At 32.8% G+C, this 14,726-nt stretch overlaps 1 protein-coding gene across 2 annotated transcripts in view; it reads right to left on the reverse strand.

The window, feature by feature from the left end:
* Nucleotides 1-969: 969 nt before the first annotated feature.
* The window catches only part of LOC125652271 (uncharacterized), a 47,966-nt gene continuing 34,209 nt past the window's right edge, over nt 970-14,726 (reverse strand). For both annotated transcript variants that reach the window (XM_056167049.1, XM_056167051.1), the window contains exons 2-4: nt 3,218-3,524; nt 2,333-2,563; nt 970-1,833 (exon numbers count right to left, since the gene is read on the reverse strand). In XM_056167049.1, coding sequence (XP_056023024.1) covers nt 1,619-1,833; nt 2,333-2,563; nt 3,218-3,524 — 753 coding nt within the window. In that variant the 3' untranslated portion in view covers nt 970-1,618. The remainder of the gene's footprint in view (nt 1,834-2,332; nt 2,564-3,217; nt 3,525-14,726) is intronic.

Below are 14,726 nucleotides of genomic sequence, written 5' to 3' on the forward strand. Positions count from 1 at the left end.
TAAGTAGGGCCACACTTCCCGGTGAACTATGTTGTCTTCTGACAACTCTCCTCACAAGTTACGATTGTACTTCCTATTGGTCTTAGAGAATCAAATATGAAAAGCGCTGTTGGGTTGTATACCAGCCAACTTTCCTTTCATCCTTTCAATAGAATTCAATATTTGGGTTTTATTTTACCTTCTTTATAATTGAACCACGTATCACGTCAATACCAAATACCTGTAATTCATAAAACCGTTGTTACCTCTTGTAAAATTTGGTCTCTTGTGTTATACTCAATGAATTATAGTTTTTATGGTTTAATGAAGCTAGTAAAAAATTCATATATACAGGTAGATCCTGCATTGGAGTCCATAGGTATTGCTAGTGGTGGATCCAGCGCCGTCACCCCGGGCGCACCCCCACCCTCTTATTTCATCAGAACTCCGTAGGTTGATGGGACTTCTCTAGTCTCCCATCAGGGCTTCGCCCTGGATCCACTGGGGGCTTCATGACAGCTCCTCCCAAATCCCCTAACTTTTTACAGAGCCTCCGTTCTGAAATTTCAGGATCCGTCATCCACTGTTGCATAGGAACATACCTTGTTAAGGACTGCCGATCCATTACATATTAACAAATTCATCAAAGATTATTCCGACCAAGCTATCACTACCAACATACACAGGCAAAAAGAATATTCCACATTTAATGTATTAATCTGTGGGGTGTTTGTATTTCCACAGACATTACAAAAAGAATATTCCTCCTTAATGTATTAATCTGTACGGCGTTTACTGTTTAATGTATTAATCTGTAGGGCGCTTGTATTATCACAAACATTACAAAAAGAATATTCCTCCTTAATGTATTAATCTGCAAAGTGTTTGTATCATCACTGACATTCCTCCTTAATGCATTAATATGTAGGGTGTTTATATCACCACATACATGACAAAAATAACATTGTATCATGAAATGTATACAGGTAATGAAAGGAAAAGGTAATTTGTTTAATCGATGAAAAGTAATATACAGAAAGACAACACATTTCAATGTTTACATATCATTGTATTAACAAACAACGTTCGCATTAAATTGAAAGAAAAAAGACAAAGATACTCCGATTAACTTTCTATACAAAGCAGGTCTTTTTGACACAAACGTGAATTCCATATGAGGAATTATAAAAATTGAAACGGCCCAGAATTATTATCATCAAGAAAGAAACATCTTATAATTGTTGTAATGGTGCCCAGTGCGTGGGCGGAATATCATTGCTCTCTGACATTATGATGCAAATTCTCTAAACAATTCATGTCTTCCATAGGACAGTTTTTTTATGCACCTATATGTGTATTGCAATTTTGCAATTCAAATTGCGTTCACTCATTCCAAAAATGGTGATGCTAATTGAAATGCACATTAGGAAAAAAAACTATTTCTTTAAATTTTAATTCTGCATAATATACGATTGGAATTTGTATCAAAGCGTTCCCAATGTGCATTTTCAATTTGCATAGCTCATTCATCTTGTGAATATAAAATCATTTCGAAGGTGCATTGGATGCTGACGCCCCACGTGTGACCGAGCATTTTAAATGATGTTAGTGATGTATTTTGTGTCGGTTTGTTTCCTAATCACGTGTCAAAATCACAGATGAAGTCAGTGAGTCTCTCCAAAGCTCTGTTATTCATATCGCAGGCGTACATCCCTCTGGTGGTGAGAAACGCAATGTCCACAATAGCTCTGAGGTCCCGGAATTTGTCCCCATACAGAAGTTTTTCGGAGGCCTGGGGTGGTAAGGCGTGGATCTCTTTGTGGTGTATCACAGCTACCACCACAGATCTGGAACCTTTAGAGAAAAGAAAGAAAATATTGAAACACTGTATGACAATTAAAACACCCCTCCCCAAACAGACTCAAAATACGAATAAAACTTCATTACATTCGGTCCAATTTATTCATTACATTTCGAAAAAAGTTCCGAATTCATCATCCACTGAAATATGATTTTTTTGATAAAAAGTTTATTTGTGAAGTTCTACATTTTCTTTTTTCAGTTTGCAGAATTTATACACGTTTAAACATGTCAATACCATGGTGATATTTGTAATTTTACAGCAGGTTGTCACACATACATTGTGGAAGACGTCGCATGAACTTGTACCGGGAGCTAACACAGGGGCTAAGCCCATTTTGGGCCCGAACACTGTGATACCAAAAATATAGATTTATGGTATCACAGTGTTCGGGCCCAAAACGGGCTTAGCCCCTGTGGGAGCTAAGATCACGCTGAAATTGACGAAACAAGCCACAAATATCAGACATTAGGGAGTTAGGATCACACTTACACGTGACATTTTGGAGAGCTTGCTCTACGTCTGTACCAAGCCTGGACGCGTTGATACAAAGAACTATAAGGGGTTTGTGGACGGGGACCATTTTGGCGTCATGTGTGGACATAATGTCCAGTTGTCTGTCCTTAATGGCCCCTAGGTGCTGCGTCAAGATTTCCTTTAGCTCGGATCTTACGGCAGTCGAAATCCGCTCATTCATTGACGGCGCATACATGTAAACTTGTACTGAAAATGTATGATCATACAATCACGCACTGAAATAATAAAGACTTTACAAATATTCTTTAATGAATAATATCCAAATGTTATAAATGTGTCTGTAAGAAACAGTCAATTCTTAAATCATATGAGTAGGCAATTTGTGAAATGTAAACCCGAGACAAGTGTTAAAAGGTAGGCAATTTGTATCGTTAACTGATTACATGTGTTGATAAAAATAAAATAATGGTATAAGGTAATAGTATATTGTATAGTGAATTAAATTAATAACACTCTGCTGTAGACTGCATTATATTCTTTTAATTTATGTGTTTACCACGCTCAACTGACTGAAATAAATCTCCCAACTTATAGGTTTTTTAAACTCCTTTTTATCACGTTTTCTCTCCTTTTTTTATCGCAATATTTTTATCCCTCTCCTCAAATTTTAAACAATAGATGAATAAATTGATTATGAACAGGTACAACTGTGCCTGTGTATCTTTATCGTGTAGTTCTCTCAGTTTAATGCAAAACAAAATATGTGTGCTATTTGAGGATCATTTGGAGAAACAACTAGATGTATACTATAACATCTTCAACAAAATGTATACCAACCTACCCTTACTATTAATAGAGTCGGGAAAGGGCCAAACACGATCTTATTAAAGATGACCTAACCTGGTTTTTTGCGAGAAGCCAACTCCAAATTCGTTATTTCATCCCGCAGCTCTTGGTTTTTATTCCTCAGTTTACTGGTTTCATTTTTCAGTTCTCCGTTTTCTTTCTGCAGTTTCCCGTTTTCATTAAGCAGTTTTGTGTTTCTTTCCTCCAATCCTCTGATTTTAGTCTTCAGCTCATGCTCCAAATGTCTGTTCCCCTCGTGTGAAGGTCGTGCTCCTTCCAGTAATTTCTCTACACTTTCCTTTCCCTCCTTTAGTTTTGTAATCTTGATGTTTTGAGATTCGACTTGTCTATGAAGAACTTGCTGAAACAACATGCGAAAGTTACTCTACTACATAGCTTTATAATTTTAGAAAGCTGGGATGTTTCATGTGAGTGTCAATAAAATAGATAGATAAAGCATAAACACACTACCGATGTTATAGATATTGGTCAGTAATTATTACAAAATCCTTAATTGTCTTTATTTTTGTAGGCAGGTACATTGTTAGGTGATTTCATTAGGATTATGAATTTGTAATGATATATTAACTAGTTTCGATGCTGGTTTGTATACAGTATCTTAAAGTATTGTTGGTGTAAGTGTAAACTTCTCTAGTTTGTTTCTAGAATATATTTTGTGCAAGTGATTGTACTTTTTTTAAAAATCATGTCCCATTCGAGAATTTTTCACTCATACAGAGACGACCCCAGCTGTAGGTGATGTGCCATCAATTTTAGAAAGGGTTCTTCAACGAGCTGGTCCAACACCTGCGGTGACATGGGGCCCCTGTCGTTTTGATGTTTTAGCCGAGAAACCAGTGACCTTCATATCTAATACCAGGTACTTATCATCACAAGAGAGATAATGCAATGACTTTATTCTCATAAACAAGTTTTACGGTGTTATATACAATACAAATCGGCATTTACTCATGTGTAGTAAACCTCTTAATTAACCCGGAGGTTGAACTCAATATAACTTGTAATTCCGTGGAGATCCGAGTTAGAATAGGTCCTCAGCACCCGTTGCTTGTCGGAGAAGGCGACTAAATGGGGCGGTCCTTCGGATGAGACCGCAAAAACAGAGGTCCCGTGTCACAGTAGGTGTGGCACGATAAAGAACCCTCCCTGCTCAAAGGCCAAAAGCGCCGAGCATAGGCCTAAATTTTGTAGTCCTTCACCGGCAGTAGTGACGTCTCCATATGAGTGAAATATTCTCGAAACAATATTCAATCAATAATATAACTTATAAGTTTACGTAATTTCAACAACAAAATTTTATCTGTTGAGTTAATGAGGTTATTATATTTAAATATTATTAGAATTTAAATGATATATTTCAGGTAAACAGAATTTTCGCATGGATGTAATATCGACAATACTACCTTTTAAAAGGTAATGATATTCATCCCCAATTTTATCTAAATCGCAAAATGTAAATTTTCTTTCCAATCGTGAAATATTATGTCATCTACCAGTTTCAATTGGTAGTTTGACATTACAACATCTATATTTACATGTACATATGTTTTTTGCATTTTTGTTTGGGAGGTGTTTGAGATAACTTTCTAAACGCGGTGTTGTTTTTAAAAATTCTATTTTTGATTGCTTTAGGCGAATTAGAAATATTTCTCTGCCATTTCTGTACAAATTGATCATACAATAATTCTATAAACAGTATTTTGTAACCAATTTACACTAGGGAATCTATGAGACAACCAAATCACAGGCACTTGTTTCTGTAAATGACTTATGACCTCTGTATACTAATAACAACACAAGGTAACTAGCTTCAAATGACACAGAATGGCACCCCCTGAGAATGTCGGCCTTTTGAGCTTCCAGGGAATATGCGATGCTATTGTATTTACTACCGTTGTATTGTACAATCATTCAACTTAAAAACCATGTATGACATGACTGCATTCATTGCCTCTTATCGCCGAAAACTGCAACAAAACATGGATTTTCCGTTTTATACCACGAAGTGCTATGTACTGATACCGCACAGAATGAAAATTGTATATTCGTTGTGTTGAAAAATAAAGTCTCATTGTTTTATTATCACAATAAATTGATACGATGTTTATTACCAAAAAATCTTGAACATATTGCTTTGTTAACAAAATAAAAATTTTGAATTGAAGACGCTGTACGCTATTTTTAGTTACTCAAAAAAACCCAAAGCTGTTCGTACGTTTCGGGATTTTACATGTCATCAGAAGATAGAAGCTAAGACCTCCCGAGTTGAGATTTAAAAATATTTTCGTGTCGGAATCATTTCTGATGAAGATAATAATGAAATTATGACTTACTGTAAATACAACTTCGTTAACTAGTATGAGAAATATTTCTGCCAATTGAATGTTTCATGCAGATCTATGGAAAGTCAGAGAAAATACAGATAAAAGATTATTTGGAAGTATGCAAAATAGAGCAAGGAAAGTTTTTTTTAGTGATGTGTTATTGACTTTGTGATATGTATTGATGTGGCAAGTACCTGTTGTTACATTGAAGTTTTATGAAACCCACCATAAGTACCAAGAACGCTGCAGGCACATATCAATGTTTTTCGGAGGCGACTGGCCAACCCTTAACATTAACTGTTATTTCCATGCATGCAAATGAAGATATATTGCGAGACTGACCCCTCCACTATTTTTGATAGTACTATGTAGTAGTGAATGAGAAGATATTAATGCATGTAAGCTTGAAAGTTTTGAATTGAAGCCCTGGAGCAAAGAATGACCCCTCTCAGCCTGAGGGGAAAAAATTAAGACAGCATTGACGAACACTGTGTGAACTCTGACAGTATTAGTACTTTTGAATGATTGTTAAACAATGTTATTTATTTTCATTGAGTGGTTAGTTTTTTATCTGTGTCAGAGTTAGACCCCTTTCTATATTTATGGTATCACAGAGTTCGGGCCCAAAACGGGCTTAGCCCCTGTGCTTTCTTCAATAACATAAAAGATGGATTTTATAATGTTTCAAGTCGAAACCAGTATTTCATCATGGCTATGATGAATTAATAATATAATTTAAACCGTACATTTAATCTGCCAATAATGGTTTGTTTGTTTTAAATTTATTCGATATTTGTCACATATATCCATACATATACTACCGTCTCACACTGATTCATTCATTCTTTAATAGAATTATCAAATTTGTGGTTACTTGCTGTACACAAAAGAGAGAGAGAGAAAAATAAAATAACCAACAAACACAAGTGAAAAGTAGCTAATAAACAAAAAACAATCAATAATAAACTTCCATCTGGTCCACATATAATCAAAGCTCTACATTTTAAACTTTTGGATTGAAGCATATTTTTCCACATGGTATTTTAACTCTAGATGACATAATAATACAACCAGGTTTCGTTCTTGACATGTAGGATTATAAAACTAAAAATCTTCTTATTATAACACAGTGGAAATTAACCTAATATGATATTGGACACATTAAAACCAACTCCTTCTGAAGTCTTTCTGTATATATGAAGACTCAACTCACTCCACAATGTTTGGATTATACCACATCAAGTAAAATATATGTATCATTGTTTCTACAATCTGCCAATAAAGTTATTTCAAAACATCATTCGAATGAAATATTCACTTAATATCATCAAATTACACGGAACTAATTAATTTAACAGGGTTTAACTTCCTCGGATGTATTGTTTCTTCCAAGTCCACGTGGCGTGGACGTTCGCGGAATTGTGCGTGTAATTTTATCATTCTATTTAAATTACCTTTAATTCTGTTATAGTGGAGGGAAAATGAATCACACAGAGAAGATTAAATCGTGTAGAATTATTCAAGGACGAACAGAAAATACCAAGCATTGTAATACATGTTTGCTATGAAAACCGTTTTATAGTTATAAAAACCCAACTAAATGTACCTCTGTGCGCTTCGCACCATATGACGTCACAATCACAACGTACACGTTCTTACAGTTGTAACGTCAATATTAACCTTCATTTATTTGATTATACCATTGATCCTATTCTTCTGTATGGTTGTGCAATTTGGAGGGCTTTTGACCCTTTGACTTCCGTTTAAATATAAAGATGTAACTATGGACAACATGTTTAATAAACTGAAATGTGAAACTTTGCATATTAAATCCTGCAAGATCATTCTTGGTGTACAGAGAAAGTCGACTAATTTTGCAGTTCTTTTTTTTTATCATGCTTGATTTTTAGACATTTACAATTACATCTACATAGATGATCTCACACACAAAATCACACACATGCAGACAATATCTTCCGTACAAAATGTTCTAAATGAACTAGTATTTGACAGCTACACGTAGGCATAATTTAAAGGTATTGAAATTATACATATCAATAAAATGATACTAAAAGTAATGATAACAAATATAACCTATAAAGCTTTGGTTTTTCATCACTTGTTATAAACAATATACATTTATTGCATGATAGTGAGGGAGATATGAAGATTTATTCACCCAAGAAAAATCATATTCCCCGAGGGCAACGCCCTGTGTATCTGAGACCCGCATATTTTCTCCCTTACGATCTATGGAAGTAGAATGACTTATTGTGACGTCACAATACATTTCGTCTACCTTTTATGAAAATTGCACGAGGCTGCCCAAGTGGTAAATATGATAGGGAGATGTTGTTTGAGAGGGAGATATGAAGTTTTGTCATCCCTGACACGTGACCGTCTAGACCAATCAGATTACGCGTTGCATGGAATTCTCATACTGAGGTATAATGATATCATATATTGACCATTTACTAAATATTTTGGATTTGCATCCAAACACATTTTCACAGTATTTTTCCATTTTTCTGTAGTACTTAAATAAATTCACTGCCTCAGAAAATGTTGACCTGATTCCTTGTGATCTGGAATAATATATAAACTTTTTTGATACTAATAAAAGAAAATTTTCTAAACAGCTTCCTTCTGTATTACCAAGAACGACTATTCTTCTTGAAATTTTATAACCATTTTCAATTGCATCAAACCATTGCTCAAAATCATTTCAAAATAAGTTGACATATACACATTTATAATGTATGTGAATTATTGTTTCTGCTTCACAATTACAAAATGTACACAAATTATTGTCTGAAAATTTAATTTTGTAAAGAAAGGAGTTGTTAGCAAGTATTCGGTATTTAAAGTAAATTATTTTTGTCTCTTTGTACATAAAGATGCATTTACAAAATAAAATTTCCAGTCTTTTCCTGAACTAGGTTCATCTAGTAAAGTTTCCCACTTATCCTGTTTACAGATTGGGGCTATGAACTCCTTTCCTTTCAATATTTGATACCAAAATTTAACATTGCATGTTGACAAAAATTTCTGTGCAATACATATTTCAATATGTTTATTATCTTCATGAATTTTACCTTCTTTCATGCAATGATATCTCTTTTGACTTTTGTAGGTATTTTTGATATTACATGAAAATAGTCTAAAAAGTTATTAATACCAAGCACTCCTTTTATTTCATTAAAACATCTAATGTTTCCATGTTCAGATACCAGGTCCTCTAAGTTGTTAATACCATTAACAACCCATTTTGTATAGAATGCTCACTTTTTACACAGCAAATGTTTGTAATATCTAAGCACAAGTAGGTTGATACATGTTCAGGATTTTTCTTAACCTTTACTAATGCTTTGATAACATCGCTCCAAAAATCATTATCAATAAAAACCACAAACTCTTAAAGATTTTCTTTTGTTGATTAAAAAATAAAATCTATATTCCTAAGGTTAAAAATGCAACGCAACAAATACTGCCAAGCACCTTCATATTTAGTCAGGTACCTATTAACCCATTTTAATTTGATATATAAAATTTATACGGTGCCAATTTTGATGCACCAGATGCGCATTTCGACAAATAATGTCTCTTCAATGATGCTCAACCGAAATGTTTGAAATCCAAAATAACTATGAAGTTTTAGAGCTATTTCAGGAAAAACCCGTGTGCCAAAAACGTGGAGTCAAATTCGTCATCTGAAAGGCGAATATAACGAATAGTTATCAATCTCATAACTCCTATAAGCAATACAAAATAGAGAGTTCGGCAAACACGGACCCATGGATATACCAGAGTTGGGATCATATGTGAGGCGGAGTCCATAATTTATACTAGACTCTTGCTCGATCACTTAATGTCGTAAATTTAATTAAAAACCTACTTTCGTTTTCGATAAATTACCTTAAAATAGTAACATGAGAGTAGAGTGACGGACATTCTTTGGTGAATCTAAGAGGTTTTTTTTAATAAGGACAACTTAAGATAACACAGCCTGAAGTACATCTGTTGTATATCGATGCTTGATTTTGTACAGAAGAAATAAGTTTCGATAATTTTTGAATAAATAAAATGCCTGTTCGTTTCTTCAATCCGTGATTTTCGTCTTGAATCAGTCTTATGGACATTTTTAGAACGAAATACCAAGAACGAGGCATTACATCACAATAGAGGCTTCGACGGTCTACAACCAATAGCACATTCTTGGGTCTTTCCGGCAAGCCGAGAAGTTGTGATTGGTTTACAACAAGATCAGCAAAACATTGCGGAGGTGTTCAGTGTTAGTTATTCTAAACGTACTTTTGAATAGGTCCATATTTATCATTTTATGAAGAATTTCAACAAATGAAGCAGTAGATAAAATTTTAAAAATTCCTACGGTGGATTATTTTTATGATTCCTTCAAATGATACCATGATTACCAAAATTCCTACTATCCATTTACTAGATATGAAATATGGTCATTATACATTGAATACCTTAATAGATAAAAAGTAGTCGATGAAAGGTGAAGATAACGAACAGTGATTAATCTCTTAACTCCTATAAGCAATACAAAATAGACAGTTGGGAAAACACGGACCCCTGGACACACCAGAGTTGGGATCAGGTGCCTAGGAGGAGTAAGCATCCCCTGTTGACCGGTATATCTAAATATCGCATTGAAGGCCACATAAAGATTTTTTTTCTTCTCACGTAGAAGGTTTTCAATAAATTGTGGTTCATAAGAATATAAAAACAAGTCTATATTCATAGAGTTAAGATAACTTATCCAACATTGTTTGGATGGATGGAAACCATGACGGTTTATTTTGAAGACAGAAATTCTTTGACCTGAAATATGCTTTCTTCAATACCATAAAAGATGGATTTTACAATGTTTCAAGTCGAAACCAGTATTTCATCATGGCTATGATGAATTAATAATAAAATTTAAACCGTTCATTTAATCTGCCAATAATGGGTTTTTTTTTAATTTATTCGATTTTTGTTACATATATACATACATATACTACCGTCTCACACTGATTCATTCATTCTTTAATAGAATTATCAAATATGTTATTACTTGCTGTAAAAAAAAGAGAGGGAAAAAAAACATTTAAAAAAAAAAAACAATAAACACGCGTGAAAAGTAGATAGTAAAAAGGTCAATCAATAATAAACTTTCATCTGGTCCTCATTTTATCAAAGCTGTATATTTTAAACTTTTGGATTGAAGCATATTTTTCCACATGGTATTTTAACCTTAATACAATATAATAATACAACCAGGTTTCGTTCTTGACATGTAGGATTATAAAAGTAATAATTTTGTTATTAAAACACAATGGAAATTAACCTAATATGATATTGGACACATTAAAACCAACTCCTTCTGAAGTCTTTCTGTATATATGAAGACTCAATTAACTCCACAATGTTTGGATTATATCACATGAAGTAAATATATGTATCATTGTTTCTACAATCTGCCAATAAAGTTATTTCAAAACATCATTCGAGTGAAATATTCACTTAATATAATTAAATTATACGGAACTAATTAATTTAACAGGGTTGAACTTCCGCGGATGTATTGTTTCTTCCAAGTCCACGCGGCGTGGACGTCCGCGGAATTGTGCGTGTAATTTTATCATTCTATTTAAATTACCTTTAATTCTGTTTTAGTGGAGGGAAAATGATTCACACAGAGAAGATTAAAACATGTAGAATTATTCAAGGACGAACACAAAATACCAAGCAGTGTAATCCATGTTTGCTATCAAGACAGTTTTATTGTTATAAAAAAAAACTAAATGTACCTCTGACCCCTTCGCACCATATGACGTGCCAATCACAACGTAAAGGCACCAGTTTTACAAAACAACTTACGACAAAGTCGCAAGTCTTAAATTGTATTACACTGTTATTACATTGAGTGAGTGAAGTAAAACTTTTCTAAGGCTTGATTTTCAACATTTTTAAAAAAAATATTTTGCATTTGGAGTGAATGATCTTACAATAAACTGGAAATTTCCAGTATGTAAAGTTGGCCTTAAGTCGTAAGTTCTTTTGTAAAACGCGCCCCTGGGTTCTTATAGTTATAACGTCAATATTAGCCTTCATTTATTTGATCATACCATTCTTCTGTATGGTTGTGAAAGTTAGGGGCTTTTAACTCTTTGACTTCATTTAAAGATAAAGATGTAACTATGGACAAAATGTTTAACATCCTGAATTGTGAAACTCTGCATATTAAATCCTGCAAAACCATTCTTGGTGTACAGAGAAAGTCGACTAATTTTGCAGTTCTTTTTTTTTTTTTTTTTTTTTTTTGTCATGCTTTATTTTTAAACATTTACAATTACATCTACATAGATGATCTCACACACAAAATCACACACATGCAGACAATATCTTCCATACAAAAATTTTTAAATGAACTAGTATTTGACAGTTAGGCATAATATAAAGGTATTGAAAATATACATATCAACAAAATGATACTAAAAGTAATGATAACAAATATAACCTATAAAGCTTTGATTTTTCATCACTTGTTATAAACAATATCATATATTGACCATCTACTGAATATTTTGGATTTGCGTCCAAACACATTTTCACAGTATTTTTCCATTTTTCTGTAGTATTTAAAGAAATTCACTGCCTCAGAAATTTTTGGCCTGATTTCTTGTGATCTGGAATAATATATAAACTTTTTTGATACTAATAAAGGAAAATGTTCTAAACAGCTTCCTTCTGTATTACCAAGTACGACTATTCTTTTTGAAATTTTATAACCATTTTCAATTGCATCAAACCATTGCTCAAAATCATTCCAAAATAAGTTGACATATACACAATCATAGAACATGTGAATTATTGTTTCTGCTTCACAATTACAAAATGTACACAAATTATTGTCTGAAATTTTAATTTTGTAAAGAAAGGAGTTGTTAGCAATGTAATTCATTAGTATTCGGTATTGAAAGTAAATTATTTTTGTCTCTTTTGTACCTAAAGATGCATATACAAAATAAAATTTCCAGTCTTTTCCTGAAATGGGTCATCTGATAAAGTTTCCCACTTGTCCTGTTTAGAGATTGGGGCTATTAACTCCTTTCCTTTCAATATTTGATACCAAAATTTAACATTGCATGTTGACAAAACAATTTGTACAATACATATTTCAATATGTTCATTATCTTTATGAATTCTACCTTCTTTCAATGCAATGATATCTCTTTTGACTTTTGTAGCTATTTTTGATATTACATGAAAATAGTCTAAAAAGTTATTAATACCAAGCACTCCTTTTATTTTATTAAAACATCTAATGTTTCCATGTTCAGACACCAGGTCCTCTAAGTTTTTAATACCATTATCAACCCATTTTGTATAGAATATCCACTTTTGTACACAGAAAAAGTTTGTAATGTCTAAACACAAGTAGGTTGATACATGTTCAGGACTTTTCTTAACCTTTACTAATGCTTGAATAACATCTCTCCAAAAATCATTATCAATAAAAACCACAAACCCTTGAAGATTTTCTTTTGTAAATTAAAAAATAAAATCTATATTCCTAAGATTAAAAATGCAACGTAACAAATGCTGCCAAGCACCTTCATATTTGGTCAGGTACCTTTTAACCTATTTTAATTTGATATATGAAATGAAAGAGGGTAGGTAAACCATGTTTAACCCTCCATCAATAATGAGTGTATTTCTTTTTACCTTTTCTGAAGAGAAAGTCGACTAATTTTGCAGTTCTATCTGAACTTGGAAGATTTCTATTGTATTATCGAATTATTAAAGACATGATGAATTACTGGTTTCGGCTCGAAACATTACATAATCCATCTTCTATCTTATTAAAGGAAGCATATTCAGTGTCAAAGAACCTCTATCTTCAAAATAAACCATCATGGTTTGCATCTATCCAATTTTTGTTCCTATTCGTTTAAAAAGAAGTTGTCAAATATTACAAGACATTATTTTATTAACCTATGGCTGAAAGAAAAGGAGCAACAAAACAATGGCAAACTAAGAATTTATGCTACATTCAGGAACTTTGGAAGAGAACACTGTCTACCTCTCTATTGTTAAGAACTTTTATCAGAGGAAGAGCCTAATTAAACTCCGCATTTCTGCACATCAATTAAATATTGAAAAGGGAAGTTATACAGGACTTCCCCCTGAGTTAAAAGTATACTTTCATGATATGCAGGAGGTTGACAACCGGCATCATTTTTTATTTATTTGTCCTAAAAATAAGAATGAGAGGTTACAGTTAATGGAAATCATCTCAAATATCAACTCAATTTTTTCTGTTTTGATGCCTTCTGAGAAACTGATATCGATTTTGAATAATGAAAGGAAAGAAATTTCATGTTTGCTTGGAAAATTTATTTTTGAAAATAGTAAAAGAACCACTGTATAAACATGCGTATTTTCATATAAAATATCTTGTATGGTGGGGAAAGTGTAATAATATTTTGTCCTTCTTTAATTGCTACCGTTAGAAAGTGACAAGCTGTATGTACATGTAAAATGGTCTTGTCAAATGCTTACCAAATAATTATTTTATTTTATTTTTTATATATATTATTCATTTATTTCCCAGAGCCTACTCTATAACAATTTTAAAATAACTAACTAATATAATAGGGCAGCTGCCAGGGATGGGGCCCTGACTAAGCTCCCTCAATATATAACAAAGTTTTTACTAAAGTACCACGCAGGGTACATATTAACTAATTTAGATGTACATTAATTGAATACATAAATTTCATTGCATGTCAGAGTAATATTGTCATAGTAGACATTTAAATATATAGGTTATACAGTATTCATATTGTATGATGATCAATGTAACAATGAGTTAGTAAATTACAACAATGCCATAATGTTAAATATAATAAAGCTAGGGATTTTCTTAAAACATAATACCACTCATGCTGCCTCAGGGTCCACACACACACAAACTAGAGTCCAGAGATGACCCTAGGGCAGCCTAGCCGGGAGACCATTTTCTCCCAGTAGAGGTGGATTTATATCATACGTAAAACTACATTTACATAATTAAATACATGTTGTACGTGAACATATCGATTACAAATAAATACAGACATATGAATAGTAAGAAATATATGTATATTAATTAAAAGTATGTTACAATACTGATAATGTCTCACACATTGATTTAATTTTATTAAAGT

The sequence above is a fragment of the Ostrea edulis genome, chromosome 5 (genome assembly GCF_947568905.1).
Source record: "Ostrea edulis chromosome 5, xbOstEdul1.1, whole genome shotgun sequence".
In the NCBI taxonomy this organism is placed as follows: Eukaryota; Metazoa; Mollusca; class Bivalvia; order Ostreida; family Ostreidae; genus Ostrea; species Ostrea edulis.